This window comes from Electrophorus electricus, chromosome 2 (genome assembly GCF_013358815.1).
Source record: "Electrophorus electricus isolate fEleEle1 chromosome 2, fEleEle1.pri, whole genome shotgun sequence".
Taxonomy (NCBI): domain Eukaryota; kingdom Metazoa; phylum Chordata; class Actinopteri; order Gymnotiformes; family Gymnotidae; genus Electrophorus; species Electrophorus electricus.
Window position 1 is genome coordinate 30660000 of NC_049536.1, and position 22500 is coordinate 30682499.

General features: G+C 40.1%; 2 protein-coding genes across 3 annotated transcripts in view; one reads left to right on the plus strand and one right to left on the minus strand.

Annotated features, from left to right (window-relative positions):
* LOC113578554 (inactive dipeptidyl peptidase 10-like) overlaps nucleotides 1-14307 on the plus strand; it is a 39170-nt gene extending 24863 nt beyond the window's left edge. Inside the window, exons 5-26 of the mRNA XM_035534490.1 lie at nucleotides 258-332; nucleotides 829-881; nucleotides 1106-1187; nucleotides 2153-2273; nucleotides 3716-3870; nucleotides 5506-5603; nucleotides 5893-6016; nucleotides 6253-6291; nucleotides 6447-6554; nucleotides 6734-6825; nucleotides 6960-7007; nucleotides 7095-7216; nucleotides 7468-7515; nucleotides 8071-8169; nucleotides 8319-8388; nucleotides 9177-9371; nucleotides 9750-9804; nucleotides 10296-10395; nucleotides 10885-10943; nucleotides 11682-11754; nucleotides 11985-12058; nucleotides 12156-14307. Coding sequence (XP_035390383.1) covers nucleotides 258-332; nucleotides 829-881; nucleotides 1106-1187; nucleotides 2153-2273; nucleotides 3716-3870; nucleotides 5506-5603; nucleotides 5893-6016; nucleotides 6253-6291; nucleotides 6447-6554; nucleotides 6734-6825; nucleotides 6960-7007; nucleotides 7095-7216; nucleotides 7468-7515; nucleotides 8071-8169; nucleotides 8319-8388; nucleotides 9177-9371; nucleotides 9750-9804; nucleotides 10296-10395; nucleotides 10885-10943; nucleotides 11682-11754; nucleotides 11985-12058; nucleotides 12156-12281 — 2016 coding nt within the window. The 3' untranslated portion in view covers nucleotides 12282-14307. The remainder of the gene's footprint in view (nucleotides 1-257; nucleotides 333-828; nucleotides 882-1105; nucleotides 1188-2152; nucleotides 2274-3715; nucleotides 3871-5505; nucleotides 5604-5892; nucleotides 6017-6252; nucleotides 6292-6446; nucleotides 6555-6733; nucleotides 6826-6959; nucleotides 7008-7094; nucleotides 7217-7467; nucleotides 7516-8070; nucleotides 8170-8318; nucleotides 8389-9176; nucleotides 9372-9749; nucleotides 9805-10295; nucleotides 10396-10884; nucleotides 10944-11681; nucleotides 11755-11984; nucleotides 12059-12155) is intronic.
* Nucleotides 14308-14406: 99 nt separating this feature from the next.
* Nucleotides 14407-22500, minus strand: part of LOC113578553 (inactive dipeptidyl peptidase 10) — a 64330-nt gene continuing 56236 nt past the window's right edge. For both annotated transcript variants that reach the window (XM_035522483.1, XM_035522484.1), the window contains exons 14-26: nucleotides 22032-22123; nucleotides 21568-21615; nucleotides 21206-21327; nucleotides 20988-21032; nucleotides 20225-20323; nucleotides 19906-19975; nucleotides 18256-18450; nucleotides 18051-18105; nucleotides 17691-17790; nucleotides 17214-17272; nucleotides 16971-17043; nucleotides 16727-16800; nucleotides 14407-16391 (exon numbers count right to left, since the gene is read on the minus strand). In XM_035522483.1, coding sequence (XP_035378376.1) covers nucleotides 16254-16391; nucleotides 16727-16800; nucleotides 16971-17043; nucleotides 17214-17272; nucleotides 17691-17790; nucleotides 18051-18105; nucleotides 18256-18450; nucleotides 19906-19975; nucleotides 20225-20323; nucleotides 20988-21032; nucleotides 21206-21327; nucleotides 21568-21615; nucleotides 22032-22123 — 1170 coding nt within the window. In that variant the 3' untranslated portion in view covers nucleotides 14407-16253. The remainder of the gene's footprint in view (nucleotides 16392-16726; nucleotides 16801-16970; nucleotides 17044-17213; nucleotides 17273-17690; nucleotides 17791-18050; nucleotides 18106-18255; nucleotides 18451-19905; nucleotides 19976-20224; nucleotides 20324-20987; nucleotides 21033-21205; nucleotides 21328-21567; nucleotides 21616-22031; nucleotides 22124-22500) is intronic.

Consider the following 22500-nt stretch of genomic DNA (forward strand, 5'->3'; position numbering starts at 1 on the left):
TAAACTCTGTTGAGCATAAACTGGTTCAGTTGAGGACTACAAAGCAATTTCATCTCATGTGAGCTGCACTTTATAGAAAAAAATGTAAAATAATAATTACTTTAATAATTTTTTTTTTTAACGATTTTATGGTAAAAACGACAATAAAATGATCCTTTAAGCAGCTGGAAGATCTGAAAACATTACAGTTGTTTGTCCCTCATCCAGGGCCTCAGAAAAAAAAGCAGAATTTATATAACCTATATATTTCTATACAGGCAACATTTAAAGCGTCCTGGTTTGCAGTGTCACCAGACCTGAACTATGTTCTACTAACATACGACATCAAAAAGGTCAGATGTCTAACATCTTTTTTGTCTAAAGGAAAAAGAAATGCAACTCATAAATCTTTATTTTTGAAGCTCTCTTTTTGTTTTAGTAAATGTAGAATGTAGCAGGCATACACACAAACCAATGACCTCAGACATGCATCCAGCTCTGCTGGAGAGATATTTCAGTTCTTATTGCAAATATTGATTTAGAGATTTTGCGGTTTCAGATTCAAGTTGTGTTTAAGATCGGTTATGGTGACTGAGACACACACACACACGCACACAAACAAACACACAGACATTCGCAGGCATTAGGTTGAAGTCAGTAGTTTAAACACTACAGTGATGTCAACAGTATCAAACCCTAATCCTAGTTTTAGTTCAATCTGTAATGCTAATTCTAACATTTAAGATAACACTAGCCCTGGCACTACTACTAACTCTAACATTATAAATTCACACAAAGTGCTAACTAATAAGTTTAATCTTGACTTTTACTTTGAATTCTTTGTTTCAGGTTTATCGATACTCCTTCCTGGCCTCTTACTTGATCTACAATTTGCATACAAGGTATTGATCACTAAAGTTACTGTGACAATCACACACCATATATGCATAGTCTACTCTTTTAAAATGTGTCTAATATATAAGAACATTGGAAAAGTGAGCAAAATTATTAGGCTTGTGTGTGTGTGTGTGTGCGTGTGTGCATGTGCGTGTGCGTGCGTGCGTGTGTGGGTGTGTGCGTGTGTGGGTGTGTGCGTGGGTGTGTGGGTGCGTGTGTGCATTCACAGAGAAGTGCACGAGCTGAATCCTCCTGAGGTGTGGAATTCTGTCCTGCAGTTTGCATCCTGGGGGTCTAAGGGGCAACAGCTAGTGAGTAATGACCTGCCGTGTCTCATCACCCAGTACTATAGAGCAGTACGGCATGACACAGTCTCACCTAATCTAGCGCTAGATAACACAATGCAGCACAAAGAGCAGAGGGTAACACAGACCAACGCCTCTCACAGCAGTACTGCACACCCATTAATTATCCTGCCATCCAGAAATATAGAAAGGAACAAAATGTATTCACACACATGCACCAGTAGCAGTGTATCTGTAGATTGTGGTTACCAACCTGAACAGTGAGCAACGGGTTTGCATTGACTTTCTGGCTCTGCTAACACAGGCTCAGTAACCGTATGCTTTTTGCTGAAAAAGAAACAGAACTTTTGTTTGCAACCGACAAACACTGCAAGGCGCATTTTAAACAGCTGAACAATGTCAGCTGTGCTGCAGGCAACCGGTGCTGCAGGATAACCACACAAACACACACACACACGTGCAGACAAATCACAAAGAATTAATATTGCATAATGCCACCATTATTACAATGTGCTTGCAGGGAAAGTAATTAAGTAATCAATGACAAATCTGTCTGCATGGCTCTGATGTTTACGCATTTGAAGATTAATCCGTTGCTGGAGAAGCCTATCAGTCCTGCAGACACCAACAACACTTTAGAGAGACAGAGAGAGAGGGAGGGGGGGGAAAGCGAGAAGGAGAAAGAGAAAGAAAGGGATAAAGATTAGTTATTCATGAACATTTGCAAACCTCTTTCTTTGTGTTATTGCATCATGCTTTTAAACTTTCTTTGTCTCTTTCTCTCGGGGGTTACGTTAGAAAAGATAATGCATTAGTGTCAAAGAGTCAGTCATGCAAGATACACAATTTCTGTGACAGTATGCTTTTCAGCAGGTGCAATTTTGTGACGTGAGATTGGAGCTTGTTGATATGTAAAAAATGTCTCTTTTTCTGTCTTTCTCTCTTTGTTCCTGCTTCTCTCTCTCTGTCAGATATATATCTTTGAGAATAACATTTACTATCAGCCAGATGTGAAGAGCAGCTCTCTCAGACTGACATCATCGGGGCGAGAGGCGCTGGTGTTCAACGGCATCCCTGATTGGTTGTATGAGGGTAAACACTGGGCCTGGTAAACTTGTACCAGCTCAACACTCCCAACTATAGCACTGTTAATGCTGTGTGTTAATGCTGTGCTCAAAAATGTCCTCACAAATAAGATCCAGTCAGCAGTGACCCTCTACTCATAAACTTACCACTGATATACAGAGCACTCATAGGCTGCAAAACACAACATTTGTTTGTTTGTTAATGACTCAGCATTACTGCATGTTTTTATGAACACCATGTTATTATGATGGAAAAGATTATGCACAGGCATAATCTGTGAGTGTTCTGTGACTGTTCACTTATAATAAACATTCACACTTAAAAAACACATATCAAATGCACTTTAAAGACAGAAGTGCCTAATACAGTATCTGATTATTGTATGGTATTTTACCAGTGTAATGTTAATGATTTGTTTATGAGTTATTGGCCAGGTTTAGCAATTAGTTGTTAATGGAGAACATATATGCCTTTATGTTCAAGTCATATTAACTTGTTCACTTAATGAAATGCTAAGACACTTGGATTTTCAGATTTTCGATTAATGCTCAAGGTCTTTTCATAGGTGTTACCATAGTAACACATAATTTGGTTGAGTCCTTTCCATCACAAGCTAACTCAAAGCACTCCTGCGTGAGGATGGGGCTGTACATTACCCACTTCCTTAAAAGCATTTTGGAGTGTAAATATTTTCATATTTTATGCAAACTAAATTTGGAGAGGTAATGGCAGTCTGTTCTGAAAACGATGTGCTTTTAAATTAAAATAATAGTAATAATAATTATGTACAGCTCTAATGACCTCCAAAATACATCAGATCTTCACATGGAAGTGAATATGTCCAGGGTGTAATGTGTAGCCCTGAGAAAACTGGACCATTTACTGTTGGTCACATTTCTGTCCAGCTGCACTCTCCTGTCTCTCCATATATCGCAAAGATTTTCATCACAGAAGCCACTTTTTTCATTTAAAGATAATCTTCTATAATTGCTGGCTCAGTTTAAACAGCATAGCTACTGATGTAATATATCTGTGTTTGTATGTGGATGAAAAACAGCTGCATGTAGGTGTAATAAACCTGAACTCCCCCTGTGCGCTCTACAAATGTATTTCCGTTCCAGAATATCATTACTAGATTAACAGGCTTGTACCTCCACCTGTTGCATATATCACAGCCCTAGTGAGCACTTGTTCTCTTATCTGTCCAGTTCTAATCTTCTGGCCTCTTCTGGACACTACATCTGTCACTTTTCATGACATACTTTCTAATGGCCATTTTAGCTCTTCTACTGTCTGTAAATTATTGCAAAAGAGATTTTTTTTAGAATCTGAACATGAAAAATGCATTAGAGGCAGGAATGGTTTGTGTCATGGCTGCGTGCTGAGAAGCTGGTGGAATGTAATTCAGGGCTTCCTGGTGTTCTGCTGTGTTCACTCTGGACTGATAGAAGAGGTACTGCGCTCACCTGTAGCTCACTGGTGGTCTCCTGCTGGATCCAGTCTGGCCTTTCTCACTCTCAATGACACACTCGTACCAAACATGGTACTGCCATGTTTCACTGGGGCTCTCTACCCACGCGGACCTCAGTACCCTTATCCAAAGGTACATATAACACACACACAGGATGGTTCTATGTACACTACATATAAACGCCTCCACACACCTCTACATGTGCACACACCCCTTCATATGAACACCCAAATGCACTCTCTGAGTGAACTGTGCAGAGAAGCACATTAATATTCCACATCTCCAGCATTTACCTTGTAAAAGCTCTGCCTTGTGGGTTGTTGTTTTGTTTTTTTTTGTTCTTGCAGCTGCTGACCACATATATTTGAACAGACCAGCAGACAAGCGAAGGCCGATCCATATAATGAGAGCGTTGTCATATTTCATGTTTAGATTGGGCAGCCAGATGGGATTAATTCAGAATAAATATGCCTCTCAGTCCAAGGACACAGGATTCAATTATAACTTTGACAACCACAACTATGTCAAATACACACCTGTGCACCCACACACACACACACACACACAAAACTAGAGAAGAACTGTAAGGAGTGCTGAGGCATATGATGGAAAACCTTTCCAACCCTCTAATAAACCCATTCTCACTATGTAGAATCATTTTGCAAGATAAAACAAAAACTCCCCTAAAGGGATTGTAGAATGTTGTAGGTTTAGTGGATTATATGTGTGTGTGCAACAGTATGTGTAAGGTGCAGAGGTTGTTTGTGTATGTGTGTGTGCTTGCGAAAGAGAGAGAAAGAGAGAGAGACAGTAAGTGAAAGAGAGAAGACATGTTGTGTAACAACATCAAAACATGTTCCTGAGGGACAGCAGTATACCTAATGACACCACTGCAGACTAACTATACACAACAAAATATCATTACACACACACACACACACACACACCGTAGAATAGCCTCAGGAGAAAGGAAAGAAGGTTATTTCTGCAAATCAGTCTGATTGCTGCTGTCAGATTGGGTGGCTGTTAGTAGAGACCAATAATGAGGTGAGAGTGAGAGTGAGAGAGAAGGAGAGAGAGAGAGAGCACACTGTTAATGTGAATATATACAGCATTTAAGCATTTATGCTGGTGGTATATATAGTTTATGGAGTTTATGGAAATCAGTTCAGTTGCGAACCAGATCGGCCAAATGCGAGAAACACGAGTCAGCTTCGCTTTGCGTCCTCTTCACAGCGTGCGATGCAACAATAGCCCTCCAGAGTTCTGCATCTATTCCCTCCAGGCAGCCGTGGTGACAGCTCTGCATGTGCCCCTTCTCCACCAGGGAAGGCTTCACTGTCTCAGTTCACTAACTCCGGTCTCCGTTAGCTGGGAGTCCATGTTAAAGGTCCCAGCCAAGCAGCTTCCACAGAGCTGCAGCTAAACTCTCAGCTCCACATGTCTCTCTCCCCCCGTGAGATCTGTGAGCGTTTGGCTTAGGCTGGACCCAGCATGGGCTCGGAGTCACAGCAGCCATGCTTCTGCATTTTTATGCATGATCTGCTTGCTTGATAATGCCTGATTATGTGAACTCACATGACACCTCTAGGGGTCAAGGAGAAGAATTGTTAATACAAAGTGATCTATGGTGTGTGTGTGTGTGTGTGTGTGTGTGTGTGTGTGTGTGTGTGTGTGTGTGTGTTGTGAGTGTGTTTGTTTTTTTCTTGTGTGTGTGTGTGTGTGTGTGTGTGTGTGTGTGTGTGTGTGTGTGTGTGTGTGTGTCAGACTGGCCAGGTAAACCCTACAGTGAAATTGAGTGTGGTTATTCTGGATGGCTCCTCTCACACTATTGAGTTGCTGCCTCCTAAGAGCCTGGAGAAAAGGTAACACACACTCAGATATACACACTCTCACATGCACCCGGGCAAACATACTCATAAACGCACCAAGATATTCACACTCACGTACGGACCCAGACATACAGCCAAATGTCCTACATGGTCTTCACATTTTTGTTTGTAACTGTTTAAAAACAAACCATGCCACACACACAGAGAGAAACAAAAAGCCTAAAAACTTTTGTTAGAAATTTTTTTGTCAAGAATTATTTGATTGATAAGAGATAAGTGTTCCACAGAAGTGTTGATGAGTGTGCTTGTGCTTGCTTAATAGTGAGTACTACATTACTATGGTGCAGTGGGTGTGTGATGAGAAGGTGACTGTGCGTTGGCTGAACAGAGCTCAAAACACCTCCATTCTCACACTCTGCAACAAACACACCGGAGAGTGTGCAAGGGTGAGCACCACAACTGCAGACCAACACGTACACAAATACTCACAGATGTAGATGTCTTCTCTTCTCTGCTTACACATATAACTACCCCCACACATATACACATGCTCATACATTTAATTAGTGTTCTTCACTGGTACATGCAAACACTCATTATCTCTCCCTCACACACAAACAAAATGACCGCACTTTTAGATTTACTCTCTGTATGTCCTCAACTTTTGATTTTCTTATTATAGAAGCATGTCTTGACATCAGACAAGTGGATCGACCACCAGGTAATAGTTCTGCATTGGCATTGAGGATTTGTGTGAGCTGATTCTCACACATCTGAAAATTCCCCAACATGTAACTCATAGCCAGGGTTCAGCATGTTATAACTATCTACTGAGTAGGTGGAGTTACTCATAGTCTTGTTCTGTGATTGGTGCAGAATGAGAAGCCTGTGTTTTCTAAAGATGGAGCAGCATTCTTTGTGACATTGCCCATAAAGCACGGTGCCAATGGGTCCTTCCATCACCTTACCATGATGTCAGAGCAGGTACAGACTCTTCTGATAGACACATTCATTACATCCTAACTCACAGCATAATGAGAATAATTCTACGAGAAAACCAACTAAGTTAACTTATTACAGCAAAAGGACCAGCTACACATGCTACACCTGTGAATGAAACACCTGTAAGTGATCTGTCACCACTTATCTGCTACTGTGCACAGGGTACAGGTGCAGAGGTCACTATACGACACCTGACTTCTGGGAGCTGGGAGGTAACTAAAATACTGGCCTACGACGAAAGCCTGAGCACTGTGTGAGTCACACACACAAAAACACAGGCATCCTCTTGATTTCTTTCTCAATGACTGTACATCTTAGAGACAGAAAATAAGTGAAAAACACAATCTGCTGCAGTCATTCATTACAGTCATGTCTTTTTCTCTCCAGTTATTTCCTCAGCACAGAGGGCGGAGCCTCAAACAGACACCTCTACAGGTGAGCATTGCATCCTGAAGTGGAAAGACTTACTCCACAGTGGGAGTCAAATGAACAGTGACCTAATGTTTTCCACCACCTTGGCAGGGTGAGCACAGTGAGTCCCTTCCACCGTGAGTGCCTGACATGCTCCTTATTTAAACCTCAGTGTTCGTACTATGACATCTCGCTGAGCCCAGATTCCCAGAAGGCAATGCTGCTCTGCGCAGGTGCAGTCCCCTCTTCACCTTCGCAAACACACCCCTTTAATTCTCCCCTTCAGTGTGTTTGATTTTATCTTAAAGATACTGAAGCAAGCACATTTAATGATTTGCTGATCATTTTCAGAAGAAAGGTATAGTGTAGATGTAAATGATTTTTATATTAACTGCCACAGTATAGCATATATTTAGCGTGATTACTTTACTTCTGTATATGCTACTGAGTGAACTAGTGTTAAAGTTTGTCTGTCTTTCCTCAGGACCTGGTGTTCCCAGAACTACCATACACCAGCTCAGTGACATTACCCGTGTGTATTAAATACACATACACGTCCACTCCCACACAGTGTTCCTTTATCTTTTAGATGCATGTTCAGTGACTCAGTTGGTATAGTGCCAGAATGCCTCCAAAATAAAACTAAATTCACATGCCATGCAAAAGATTGGATAATTACTGGCTATTTAAAGGCTCACTCAGTGTTTTGTGAGCAGCATGGCAGACCCTGCACTTGATATTCACTCACCAATGACAGAAAGAGTTGTGGAGCAGCATCCATAAATGCACTGCCACAGCTCTGTATACTTTGATTTGGCAAACAATGAATTAAATCATCTCTGCTTGTGAGTTTAATGTTATGTTTAACTGACATATGGCTAAGTTTAAATATTAAAGGATAAAAGTTTTCTTTAGGATAGTGTTAATGTTTCTCCGATCACACAGATTTTGTGATACAGAGCAGCCTCTTAACATCTTAATTATCTTATGATTGCTGTCAGAAACATGATTGTGTGTGGGTGTTTGTGGGAGAGAAGGAGAGAGAGAGACACACTGGGTTCTGAAGTCTTTCTTTTTGGCTCTGCAGGTTATATGACTTTAGATTCTGGTCTGGAGTTGAGAGAAACCCTCCGAAAGAGAAGGATCCCACGCCGAGAAATCAGAACTTTATTCCACAATAACCATGGTAACAAAAATTAGCATCGTCATCTCCACAGAAATGACAAGTGACTGTAATGATGGGGTTTTCTGTCTTACTGTAACCTGTGGTTGTAATGAGCACTTTTGAGATGATAGTGCAATGAAGGTTTAATCACAGTGATTCTGTGGTTGCAGAATTGCACCTGGAAATCAGCCTTCCTCTGGATTTCAATGAAAGCTGTCAGCATCCCCTACTCTTCATACTGTATGTTCACGTTTCCTCCCAAGTAACCATTCCTTACAAAACACACACACACGCACACACAAAAAATATATATATTTACAAAAACACCTGTGCTCCGTCTTCTTACCCAGCTGTCCTTCATGTGCTGTGTAATGGACTCATTACTGTTATTCAACAATAACCCTTTTAGTGTGATTATGTGTATTTAAAAAAAGCCAAGAGCCGACATTAGAAGTACATGAGTTTTAGTACTGAAGCAAAGACTGATAGGGGAAGGGCTCACACATGACCAGACTACCCATTTAACAGGGAAAATTAGTAACTCGAAGCCATTCATCCACAAATTCAGTCAGTAATTGGGTTATGGGTGGCAATTAATGATACCATGATACTATGATACCACAATAATAACATGAGTAATTGTAGGATTACGTTAAAATGCCTTAAAAGGATAATAAAACTAAGTATGAAAAAATGAAAGGCGGTAAACGGCAGAAAATAATTCACTAAATAGGCAGTAAATGGAACATGATAAAGAAAAATAACAGGAGCTATATATATCAATGATATATCAGTAATATGTTTCTGAAAACTATTATAATTAGGTCATCAATAATGTAAAGCATTAGAACACGTTTAGAAAGTACATTTTGCATCCAAGAATAGCATAGTAAAATCATACAATATCACCCACTATTATGGACATGATGCATCTCTCCATCGCTGATTTCCCTCTTTCTGCTATGTTCTCTGTATCTGTGCATTTGTTCATGAAGGCACGTATTTCCTGCAAATCTTATTTCCCTCAGTGACAGTGAACCTGGGAGTCAGCAGGTAAATGAGCGCTTCCGTCTGGACTGGGACTCTGTGTTGGTGAGTTCTCATGATGTCATTGTGGCTCGCCTGGACGGCAGGGGGAGTGGCTTCCGGGGTCAGAAGATTCTCCAGGAAGTGCACACGCGCCTGGGTGTGATGGAGGTCCAGGATCAACTCGCTGCTTTGGAGTAAAAGAGATGTTTTTTTCTCTATTTATGTCTCTCCTTACACTCTGATGAAGTTCTGAAGTCAATACTCAATGACTTAATTTACCAGAAACTTACATAGTACTTACATAGTCTGACCAACTTTAGGATCTGTTGGTTTTATTGTGATTTTTATTTTTTATTTTATTTTTTTTTTAGTGTTAACCTGAAGTGTGATAAAGGGGTTGATAGACAAGACTCATTTTAGAACAATATTACAAACACATTGAGAAATTTCAGTTACATTTTTGACATTATAATAATGTTGAGTCCTTGTCATCTTATACAAGTAAGCAATAGTGACTCAGCATGCATTAGTTCAGCTGTGGTCCGCTGGGTAATGTTTAAGTGCATTTCCAGGTATCTGGTGAAGAAGCCCTATATTGATGGAAACAGGGTTGGAGTCTTTGGCAAGGTGAGGAAGAGGACAGCTGTTCCTTGAACAGAATATCAAACAAACAAGCAAAAACAAACAAACAAACAAACAAACAAGCAAACTGTTTAAAAATGTGCATTCAAAGCATTTCAGTAAAGAGGTTTTATTCATTGTAGTCTTTAACCAAGGTTTTTTCACAAAGCCAACAGAGCAACACAAACCAAATGGGTAACAAATCTGTTCAATTCCAATCAATACCACTTCAGATTATAATAGTGCATTCTGTATATTCATATATTCTACATTAGGACTGTAAGAACTAATGTGGAGAAGCAAATTTTCAATATATTTTAATTATCTTAAAATTAAATTTTAAGAGCCAGGTTAAGCACATCCTTGTAGTAACATATGCAGAAATATGGCAGGCTTACATTTGTAATATGGAGAGGTGTGTGTGTGTGGGTGTGTTTGTTTGTTTGTGCTTGTGTGTGTGTCTGTGTGTGTGTGTGTGTGTGTGTGTGTTTCTACAGGCATATGGTGGTTTCTTGAGTTCCATTCTTCTCCTGTCCCATGGGTCTCATTTCCGCTGTGCTGTTGCTATGGCACCCATCTTTGACTGGAGACTCTATGGTACCATCAGTCCCATTATGGTTCAAGTGCAATAATACAAACACTAATGCACCTCATAGACACTCTAATTCTGGGAATCTTTTGAGAATGAACTGTGAAAACCAAATTCAGTCATTTGAATTTGAATAAATAATTTTTCTCCCCAGACACCATCTGATCATTGAGGAAAGAGACCCATGAATGCTCTGTCATTAATCTGAGAAAGAAAGAAAAAACAACTACACAATGTTGATCTAATTCATAACTTTTCTATTTAACTCTTATTCAGCCTACTCTAATAAGCTATGTACAATCATATACATAGCCTCTAAGAAAACTGCTTTGCATTACAGGTCAGTAATTGCTAATGATGTAGTGGCAGGTCACTATGTGTACATGTGTGTAAGTGCTTGCAACCACATGCTTGCAACCCCTGGTTTAACCTCATTTAGAGACCTAGCACTGGCCTTGATGGAACAGCAGTTCATGTTTGTTTGTTTGTCTGTGAAGGTTCTGCATTTACTGAGCGATATTTTGGATTCCCAGCCAATGATGAGTCCAAATACCATGTAAGACACATGACACAAGATGGCTCCAAGCTATATATTAATCATCCCATAAAGTGCTTGGCAAATGATGATTGTACATCCCTTGAGTCTGGAGGTTCAAAATAATACTAATGATAATAATATTAAAACAATAGTAAATTTTGTTTAGTATTTTTACAGTGGATATTGTCACAATTAGCAGCTTAACAGATATTCTCTTAATGAGTAAGACGAGGCATACAGTGAAAACACTGCAAACATGTGAAACATATCTCAGGAGTCAGGTAGACAGCACATTCTCTGCTTGGCAACACTGGTTAAAATGGGCTGTATGTAAATGCCATATTTTATAAAAGGGATAGAAAACATGGTAAACGATAAATGATAAAATGATGAATAATATTGGCAGATAGATAGATAGATAGATAGATAGATAGATAGATAGATAGATAGATAGATAGATAGATAGATAGATAGATAGATAGATAGACATCAATGAAAATGTTTTATGATGATTTTTAAAACTATTAAGGATGTCTTGTGGGAGGGAGTTCCACTCTATGGCCTCGCTGGCCTTCTGTGCACATTTATCAGTACAGCACAAGATAACCATATTCAGTCAGACAATCAAATGAATGATTATATTATTTTATATTAAATTACATTATATTGCATTATACATTATTACATCCACTTAGATCAGTGCTAGTTTGCATCTCTGTTGGCTAAGTGATAAAGCATCATTTTCCTGTGTGTCAGATTGCTAGTCTGCTGCCAAACACCACCAGCTCTGAGCAGGTGAAGTTTCTCATCATCCACGGTACAGCTGATGGTAAGTGAAAGGCTCGGCTTATCTCTGTCTCACTGCACAGCTCAGATTCCACATGCAACTTTTATTCTTTCCACATTACCCAGAGATAACATTTACAAATGCCACTGACCAACTCTAAAAGAACGATAAGGAATAGAAGTAGAAAATAACACAAGAGAAAGTCATCTTTCAATCATTTACTCCAGAGAATATATTCCGTCTGTCTGGGTCTCTGTCCCTCTCTCTCTTAGCCTCTGTGCATTTCCAGCACTCTGCAGAGTTGGTGAAGCAGTTATCTGTGCTTAATGTAAACCACACACTGCAGGTTTGTATGTAACACACCAGAGGACACACACGATCCACTCCATGACTGTATTCTTTATTCCCAGATAAACATGCTCCTCCTTTCTGTATCACTCTAGATTTTTCCAGATGAGGGCCATGACATCAGCAGCAGACACTACATGCTGAGATCAGTCATAACCTTTTTTAGAGAGTGCTTCTATGACAAGACTCCTGTTACCGTGGAAACAAGGGAGGATGACTAGCCTCTGTTGCTATGGGTGATCTGTACTAGCCCAGAGAGTGGGCAGTATTTCCAAGCAAGATGGCTGCCCTAACAGACGTAGTTTACATGGACGACTTTATCCTAATTTCACCTGCACCTTCCAACATGCCGGAGGGAAGAAAGAATCTCTTTAGTGACAGGCTTAGTCACTAAAGGCATAGTCCCACTGAGCCACACCTCTGGCAGACTACTGAAACTGTTTAAGAGGAATAGCTGCATTCATAATGGTGTTTTTGGAATGTCCCAGGCTGTGTCGGGATCGAATGTGCTGGTATGGGTGTATAGAACTACAATTAGTACATTTATGGAATCCAATTGTCACTTTTAGCTAAGCTATTGGCTCTCTTCATTTCTAAGACATTCAGCTTCATATTGTCAAGAGCAAATTAAGCTTACAATAATGGACAATAATGGAGCTATACTACACAGACACAAATAATGGAGCAATACTAAATGCAGACACAAATAATGGAGCTATATTAAATAAACACAGACGCAAATAATGGAGCAATACTAAACACAGACGCAAATAATGGAGCTATACTAAACACAGATACAAATAATGGAGGAAGAAGGCTCTTAGGATTAAGTGTTCATATATGTATTGATTTTGAGCTTTAGAGCAAAGGGTGATGACTAGCGAGGAGATGTCAAGAGGACTTTATTGTATCAGATTTCACTTTCCTCTACAAAAGTAATCTGAGTGAATACAAAAAGAAAGTTAAGAAGACATTGAGATGGTAGATGATGCAGCTCTTCACAAGTTAAGATAATTGATGTATTATTATCTCAGTGAATGGAGAGATTTGTTAACTAATATTACTGGCAAAGTTTGGATTTTTGATGATTGCAAATATTTTTTCTACTTTCTTAACTTGCTTTATACTGTTGACAGGATCCATAATAACCTCGTTATTACAGCACTCCAGTGTAGCAACATGTACTTCCTTATTCAAAAAAATATTTTAAGGATATGGATACTACCACAATCATCTACTTTAAAGCAGTAATGGTAAATAGTAGTGTACATTCACTTAGGTGGCACAATGAACACTTCATTTATCACACATGAAGCAGGAGCATACCACCACATAAGACATTTCTGGGTCTCAGTTTTATTCATGTTTTTTTTTGTTTATGATATGTTTTTGGGGTATCACTTCCTGCTTAAGGTAAGTGGACCAGCAAAAGACTGGGATGTGGCATTGGTTTGCTTTTTATTACCTAGTAAAAGTTATTAGGCTTTTTAATGTTTAAACTGCAGTGACTATCAGAACTGTTTATGCCTTCAGCTCAGTGTTATAATACGTTGCAGTCATAAACACCAAGCATACTGACTGTACATACACACATTTAAATACGCAGTGAGATGGTTGTATTAAGGTCTACTGTTTGAAAATTACATGTTTGTGTTATATATCATACAAATGTTCAGCACAGGTTTACCAGGATTATCTTACTATCAGATGTGCTTTCCTCATGTAGGAACTTATTAGAGCTGTCACCAAAAAGTGTCCATTTTTAAATTCTATTCTTTAATTTTAAATAAGGCATAAATATGGGCTTTTTCTTTTCTGTTTTTTCTTTCTGTGACAGTTCCATCTCTAGCAAGGCTGTATCACATTTTAACTGCATAATGATTACACAGTAAATGATGGATTTTCATCAAATGTTTTATGACATTAAAACAAATCCATAAACGTATTCTTGAATTTCCATTCCATGTTATGTATGAGGCTGAGAAAATTATCAAAACTCCTAAAAGATTAAATGTACATAAAATATATTCTAAGTGTATTCAAATTTGCAGAACATTGTGCCTTCATGTATCATGATGTTTAACAGTAATTAACATTATAATAATATATCTTTTAATATAGCTACATTACATAATGACTGTTACATTTAGATTGGCATTTACAGCATTTGATAGATTCATGGTCTGCTAAATGTTTTGTTTCATGTGACCTTTTTCTTTGATTGCACTGGTGTATTGTCACACTTGCAATTTCTATATGGACTTTATAAATTGGGTGGTCCACAGATGGTTTTTCATGATGCCCATCCGAAGGGAGACAGAGTGTCAAGTGTGCAGCATTCTTAAGGCTGTTTTGATGAGTTCTTTATTTATAGTTGTTACTAGAGGACAAATCTTCAGTCGCCCTCACCCCCATTCACCAACCCCCACCAAAAAAATAAAGCCAAAAACAGCAAATCAGCATTACAAAAGCCCCCAAAAGATAAACAAACAATTCAACACAAACAGCTATGCACTGATAACTGGATCTGTCCTGCTGGGTGGAGTATTACGAGATCTCATACGTCTCAAAAATGTGTGGTATGGATGTACTGGACACACGCTTCTGTACAAATCACACTGCCTTTTCTGAAGTCTATTATATACACACACGCATGCACACTGATACAGGCTCTGTCCACGCCATGGCTTGATGCCTACATTAAAGATTGAAACATTGTACAGTTCTATCTCAGTTTTCACATTCAAAACGCTTGTGGACTGATCAATAACCTGTTATGAAGTCACATTTGAACATGTTTTAAGCTCACAACCATGGCATCCCAAAATTCCCCAGTATTCCAGAATACCAATAAACAATATCAGCAAGATGTCCTTTCAAGTCTGTTGTCACTGGTGTCACCTTAATAATTTACTAAAATAATGAAATGATTACAAATAATAGCAAAAGAAAAACAGATTATTGTGTATGCTGTGGATACTTCTGTACTAACAGAATGGAGAAATTACTCTGGATACAAAAGATTCCATTTACTCTCAAACTGCTTGGAAATAATTAACACACTAAAAACTACCCAGGCAGTCTCACTGCATTTGAGGACTGCAACATAAAGCTTCTGTAGCTGGCATATGTGATACTACTCTCAACTCAAAATTGAAACCCACAGTGCAGCTGCCGCTTGGATACATTGACACACTACTTGAAAACTGATGTGGTTACTGAAAACAGCTGTTTAACATGTATGTTCTATGTATGGACAATGCTTCTAAGTCTCTGATCATCCAACAAGGGCTTCCAACAGGAGAGGTTTGTGTGTGTGTGTGTGTGTGTGTGTGTGTGTGTGTGTGTGTGTGTGAATGGCCATGTTGGTCACTGATCAATAATAGCAGTTCTTTATTATGGATCAATGGTGATGTGTGTTTGTGTAGTATGTGCATGTCTGTGCGCACATGCACAACAGTCTATACAACAGTTTCATCCTTGCAGTGTGTGTGGGATAATTGATGGGAACTGTTATTCTTCTTGGATAGAGTGGTTGTCATGGAGACAGTGAGTGTTTTCTTGTGCAGTCACAGGTGAAGTGCAGTGTTCTTGTCCTGACATCTACCACACACAAATGACCAGAAAAAAAACCCATGCAGCTGTGTGGCTGGACCAGCTCCATGCGGACAGACAGTCTGCGCATTGATTGGCCAAATCAAGGATCAATCAGAAAAGTCTGCGCTGTGGTCATAAAACATCCACCTTAAGATCTCAGTGATTTCTGATATGTGAAAAATTCCATTGTTGTCCTGGCAACCAAATTCCATCTCCAGTGACAACTGTCCATTATTCATATCCGCAGGTATACACAAACACACAAAAGCATACCTACATATGCACACACACCTCTCAGTCACACACTCCTATACATCCATATTGTCTAAACACCAACACGTACCCACATGCATATATACAAATCTAACCAACCATTCAAACACATGCTCACAAAGCATGCCCAAACACACACACACACACACTCACACTCATACTCACACTGTCTCTCTCACTCACACTCTTTCTCATATGCAATCTTTTTCTCCATCAGTTCAGGCTCAGCAGAGTCTTGGCAAGGTGCGTGTGTCTGTGCAGGAGTGTGTCTGGGTGTGCGGGTGTGTGTGTGCACAGGTCCTGCTGTAGGTACACGCTCTGCATTACTCTTCCTCCTCCTCTTCCTCCTCACTGAGAGGCAGGGGATCCTCCTGCAGGCAGGACCGGAAGTAGCTGCTCAGAGAAGCTGAGAGATGATGCTTGCTCTGCACTGACAGGAAGTGACCCTCATCTGGATAAATCTACACCACAAACACCAATAAACATTAGTACATATATGTAGTTTTGTCCTAGATAACAAGAAATATAAAACATAGGTATTTGGAAGTATTTACTCTGGATCTGTACAGGCTGTATTCAGCGTAGGTATAATACCCTGCATAGGTTTGGTGTTGTCCAGCTTCAGAAACATAAAGTTGTAGCTGCAGTGGACGTCGCAATTAAGTTTGCTAATGTTATAGTGATTTTCTAGTTGTGTTGCATGTGGGCACTCAAATTGCAGTATTGTTATAGTGGCATTTTACTAATGTAATTGTTAGTTTGGTGTGACCTGACGATTTTAGGCCCAGTTTCGTACCTGCATTGTATAGTTGGCTCCCAGTTTCACCAGGTTCTTAATGAGCTCGGCTGAGTGCTGGAAGTGAATGTTCGCTTGGAGGAAATAAGCAAGAGAGAAGAATAACTAATCAAAATAGCATTTTGACCAACTTAATTATTACTTGGTTTCTCTCTCTCTCTCTCTCTCTCTCTCTCTCTCTCTCTCTCTCTCTCTCTCTCTCTCTTTCTCTCTCTCTCTCTCTCTCTCTCTCTCAATCCCTCACCATCTGCAGTTCCATGTACAAGCATCAGTGTTTGGTCCTTAAACCCCTGCATGTTCTGTAGTACACTGGAGGCCTGAAGAACACACAGACAGCATAGCAACTTTCTATCAGATTTACAATAAATGTTTTAAAGCACTTTACTACCCCAACACCCAAGTTTGGCACAGACTGAATTTTATCCTTTTCCTATGAGCAAACAATAAAAGCTATGCTGCTGACTTGAGATCAGACCTACAAACCCACCTGGTACCTGCTGTCATCCTGTAAGGGAGTCCCCAAGTAGCACTCAGAGAAGGCTGAAGCTAGAAGGAGAGAGAGAGAGAGAGAGAGAGAGAGAGAGAGAGAGAGAGAGAGAGAGAGAGAGAGAGAGAGAGAGAGAGAGAGAGAGAGAGAGAGAGAGAGAGAGAGAGAGAGAGAGAGAGAGAGAGAGAGAGAGAGAGCTAATAAGCTCTATGAAACAGTAATGAAAATGGTTCCCAATGAGCAACTGCAAAACAACAGTGCTTGCCAAGTACAGAGTGTTTGACTCCTTATCTGCAAACCAAACACTGCCTGGTAAGTGGGTACTTGCATAGGAGATAATGTATTGTTCAGGGCCTGGAGCCAAGTACAGGGTCAGGGCTTGGGGGCTGGGCTTTGAGCCAGACTTGGAGGTTATATTTAGGATAACTTGGGTTTATGTTCCGTGTCAGAGCTGGAGGAGAGGTGAGCATGCCTTACCATGTAGCTTCCAGTCAGTTACTGGTGACATGGCCACAGCACATTTAAATAGACTCTCTGTGGATTTCACTAGCAGGAGTGCAACATACCCTCCATAACCCTGCAGATCAAAGACAAACACACACAGGCACACTAATACACAGAGAAAGCAAGAAAACAGAATCCAAATGCTTGTTAGAAAAACAAATTTTGCACATTTTACCAGGGCATGAAAATGGTCAATATTCATATGGCCAAGGCCACACTCGTTTAACAGCCTACTGCACATTTCTTTGGCTTTTCATTGAAACATTATGAACAAACAGGTAATATTGTCACACTCCTCATGAAAGAACTAGGGTCATGAAAATGTATTCTTACCTGACCAAACACTCCTATTCTGGTCCGATCAATATATGGAAATTTCAGCAGGTATCTAAAACCAAAATGTGTCACATATCAGTCAAGGACTGACACAACCTGGCTGACACATTCAGATTCTCTGGCTTACAGAACAGTTCTAGTGCAAAAAAAATCTGTCAACAATGAAGTAAATAAAAACCAATAACCAACATGTGTCTCTTACTCCAAAGCAGCGAGTTGATCCTGGACCTCCACCACACCCAGGCGCCTGTGCACTTCCTGGAGAATCTTCTGACCCTGGAAGCCACTGCCCCTGCCGTCCAGGCGAGCCACGATGATGTTGTCAGAGCTGACCAGCACTGAGTCCCAGTCCACTGAGTATCTGTCATCCACCTGTTGACCACCAGGGGCGCCGCCTCTGCAATGCAAAGAGCAAGAGGCAAAGCCTTCTGAAAGAACAGGAACGATCAGGCTTACAGGGCCTTAGGAAATGAAACTAAAAATAAAACCAAATAGAAGGGCCATGGGAGAAAACTAAATTTAAAAAGTAAACTAATATTGTGAGCACTGACCAAAATAAAAATGTCCAGGTTTGCAGTAAAAGATGCACTACAGACACATACAATTCTCCAACAACATATGACAAAACATGAATAAAAAATGATAAAGAAATTAATTAAGCCTAACCCATTTTTTTTAATGCAGTGTGGGTAAAATTATGAACTGCTCTAAAAAGACTTGCACGTGTATATCCCACTTTGATTCACTGTGACCTAATAGCAGCTGGCAGTTGATGAGTAATGTTTAATTTTTTTCTGTGACACAAACACAAGCCTAGGAGGTGCTGTGGGGTTTTGTTTGTTTGTTTGTTTTTTATGTGTTTGTTTGGGTTTTGTTTTTTGTTTTTTTGCATGGCATGATTCTTGACCTTTTTTGGACTGATTCCAGTGCAGAGAGCTAAGAAGTGCTTAAATGACTTTTGTGAACAGATGGTACCTTAAACATTTGATGATAGCAATTACGTCTCGAGGTGCAAACTCTAAAGTCACGGCAGGTGTAGAAAGCCCAAAAATATGTTGGTATGGATAAAAGCAATGTCACTGGCTTAATTAGCACCTGAGGGATGGCTCATGTTGTTTTCGCGAAAGACAACAAATTCAAATCTACAGAAGACTTTAATGAGCACATTAAGAGTTTACCATCTTTCAGAACAATGACTATAGTGTTTAACACAATCTGTATAAGTGAATAAACATCCTCTTTTTCAGTGTACTAATACTAATGTTTACAGAGTGCTTCGTCTGTCCATCAGAAATAACCTGCAGATGTGTCCTTCTATCACAATAATGTAAGTACACAGCAGAATGGTGCTCATTATGAGATGTGCTTTCTTAGCGCTCCACCATTATCTCCGCTTCTGCCCTCAGACCCTATGTGCCCTCCTCTCCTCTGCTCTCATCCTTTCTCCTTCTTTCTCTCCTTTCTCTCCTCTCCCTTCTGCCTTTCTCATCTCATCTCATCTCCTCTCAGTGCTAAGTGAGTCTGTTGTCTGTTTTGTGTCTGTGTGTTAATGTCAGTTCTGCTATGATGGTACTTAAGTGATGGTATTCCCATCACTTAAGGCCCCTTTTTTCTTCTTCAGATGTCACTATGCTAATTCCATTTTGTTATTATTTTTACATTTTCTTTCCTCCCTTTTAAAAATATTTCACACAACTGGACATTTGGTCATAAAGCCCCCTTTCACTGTCTCCACTGACTCTACGTGTAGCACGATGAGGGCGGAGTCTGTGATCAGATACGAGAAAGAGGGCTGTGCCTTGATGACATCAGCTACCAATCAGAGCTGCTCTCAAGGCAACGCGATGCTTACATCATCAGCAGGAGTCCGTAATGACGCGAGTCAGAGAAGTCGGGCGGGAAGGCAATTTTCATAGGCAGGTCTACAAACAAAAAAAGCAACAAACACACTTCATGCAGACTATTACACACGGTATACAATGGCCTATTAATATAATGAGTAACCTGGAGAACTACAGGATATAATTGTGCCAGTATTTATAAACTTTTTACCAAAACCAAATGGGTCAAATGGATGATAAAAGAGTACACAGACAATGCTATAAAACAAACAGATGCTTGCTCATGGGTAAATAAATTGTGAAATTACCATATGTAAATATAATAATTACCAAATCGGTCAGTCTGCAGGATTTTATATTCAGTGAGCTGGATCCTCTTGTGTCTCAGGGCCGCTTTGAGGACAGAGTTATTCTCCAGGACAAAATAATCTGGGCACAGACACACACACAGAGTAGGGCACCTAAACAGATGGAGCCATCAGAGCTGGATGAGGTTCGCAGGTATTTTCTTCCTAACGCCGCTGATGTCCTCCACCCGCAGCATGACTGCTGCAACACCATTCACTCACTGAGCTGCCACATTGTGAGCTGGTTTATGCTGCGACCGCAGTGATTTAGTTACTGCTTCCCAACTATATAACACTAGTGCAGAAATTTGGCCTTCAAGGGGTATCCCATCAAAATGAGTTAGGTGAGGTTTATAGAGGACCTGTTGCCCCTTTTCATCATAACAACTGACAAAAACACCATTAAAGAACAGGTCAAGGTGGCTACTTTGGGCAAAAAGTTAAAAGTTCTACTGCTGTAACTGCCCAACCCCCACCCTATCACCCCTTTAAAAAAGAAGCACTGGTTGTAGTTGATCATGTCTTATTTGTGCCATAGATTAGGATTCAACGACTCCCTCTCCTAGGAGGTTAACAGCTATGCCTTGATGACAACAGTGCTTTGCAGGAAACTCACTGATGGACTACAAGGAATTACTGTGGGTGATGTGATGTGCATGTGTGTGTGTATGGACGCGCATGCACACGCACATGTGTGTGTTACTTCTCAGCAAGAGGTGTGATATGAATGAATGTTAAACACTCACTGGCTGTGTTGAGTGTGTGGAGAATCACTGTGGGGGCACCAGGTCCTAAACAGAGCAAATATAAAACCATCAAACAGCAGAGTAGTGCAGCTCTTGAGCAGGAACACATTTAAGTGTAAAGTGCTCTGTGAGTGCGTTTGTGTGTGTGAGTGCGTGTGTGTGTGTGTGTGTGTGTGTGTGTGTGTGTGTGTGCGCGCGCTCCTGTGAGTGGTATTTACCTTTACAGTGGAGTATGATGTGGTGATGTGTTGGACTGAAGTCAGCGCTAAAAAATGTGCAGTTAGCTTTGTGCAGATCACAAGTTAAACATCGCCGTGGGAACAGACCAACTGTGGACACACTGGATACACAATCATTCAGCATTATATTTTAATTCAATACACTAATTTTTTATATGATCACTTCTACCTTATCTTAACAACCCAGAGTGAATATTTTATCATCTAAAATATAATTTTTATTAATTAGTGTTCATTTGTCAGATGCATTATGACAAAACAAGCAACACTGACTTTTTATTTGATTGTCAATGATAAAAGACAATTTGGAATCTGGATGTGGGTGTTTAAGAGCTCCTGACCTGAAAAGCTGACGTTTTCTTGGAGACCCCTCTGTGCTTAAGAAGTATCTGTGGTGTCAAACACATGTTGATGGTGCCAGTGTTCATGGGAAAGTCATAGGAGTCTCACATTTCCTGTCAAAGCCTGAGCCTATCAGAGCCCTTGGTAGGCTGTACCAGCCCCTGTGCAAGCACCGTCAAACCTGCTGCACCTATGCGTCCCAGCTGCTAAAATGTTCCTTCACAACTAATAACACAACACAATAAAGCTGCTGCCATTTGTGGAAGTGTAAAACAAAGTTCAAGTGCAAAACAGTGAGTTTCCTATTTGCTAGGCATGTTTGTCTGATGATTACCCATTCTCTCATAATGTAGTCTTAGTACCAAGACAGTTTGATTCCTGTCTATATTCAGTGTGTGCATGTTTGTGTATTGTCAGATAAGAGGCTGTGTAGATGTGTATTGGCTGCTAATGTCGTACTCACATGGTCTGGGAGTTCTCATCATAGGCCAGAATCTCTGTCACTTCCCAATTTCCTGATGTCAGGTGACGCACCTCGTTTTGATCCGCCCTACCCTGAAGAGAGATTACCTCCACAGTAAATATGATCATGTGCAGAGAACAGCTGCACAGTAAATATTACCATGTGCAGAGATCAGCTGCACAGTAAATATTACCATGTGTAGAGGAGAGATCAGCTGTATAGTAAATATTACCATGTGCAGAGATCAGCTATATAGTAAACATTACCATGTGCAGAGATCAGCTGTATAGTAAATATTACCATGTACAAAGAGCAGCTGCACAGTAAATATGATCATATGCAGAGAACAGCTGCACAGTAAATATTACCATGTGCAGAGATCAGCTGCACAGTAAATATTACCATGTGTAGAGGAGAGATCAGCTGTATAGTAAATATTACCATGTGCAGAGATCAGCTATATAGTAAA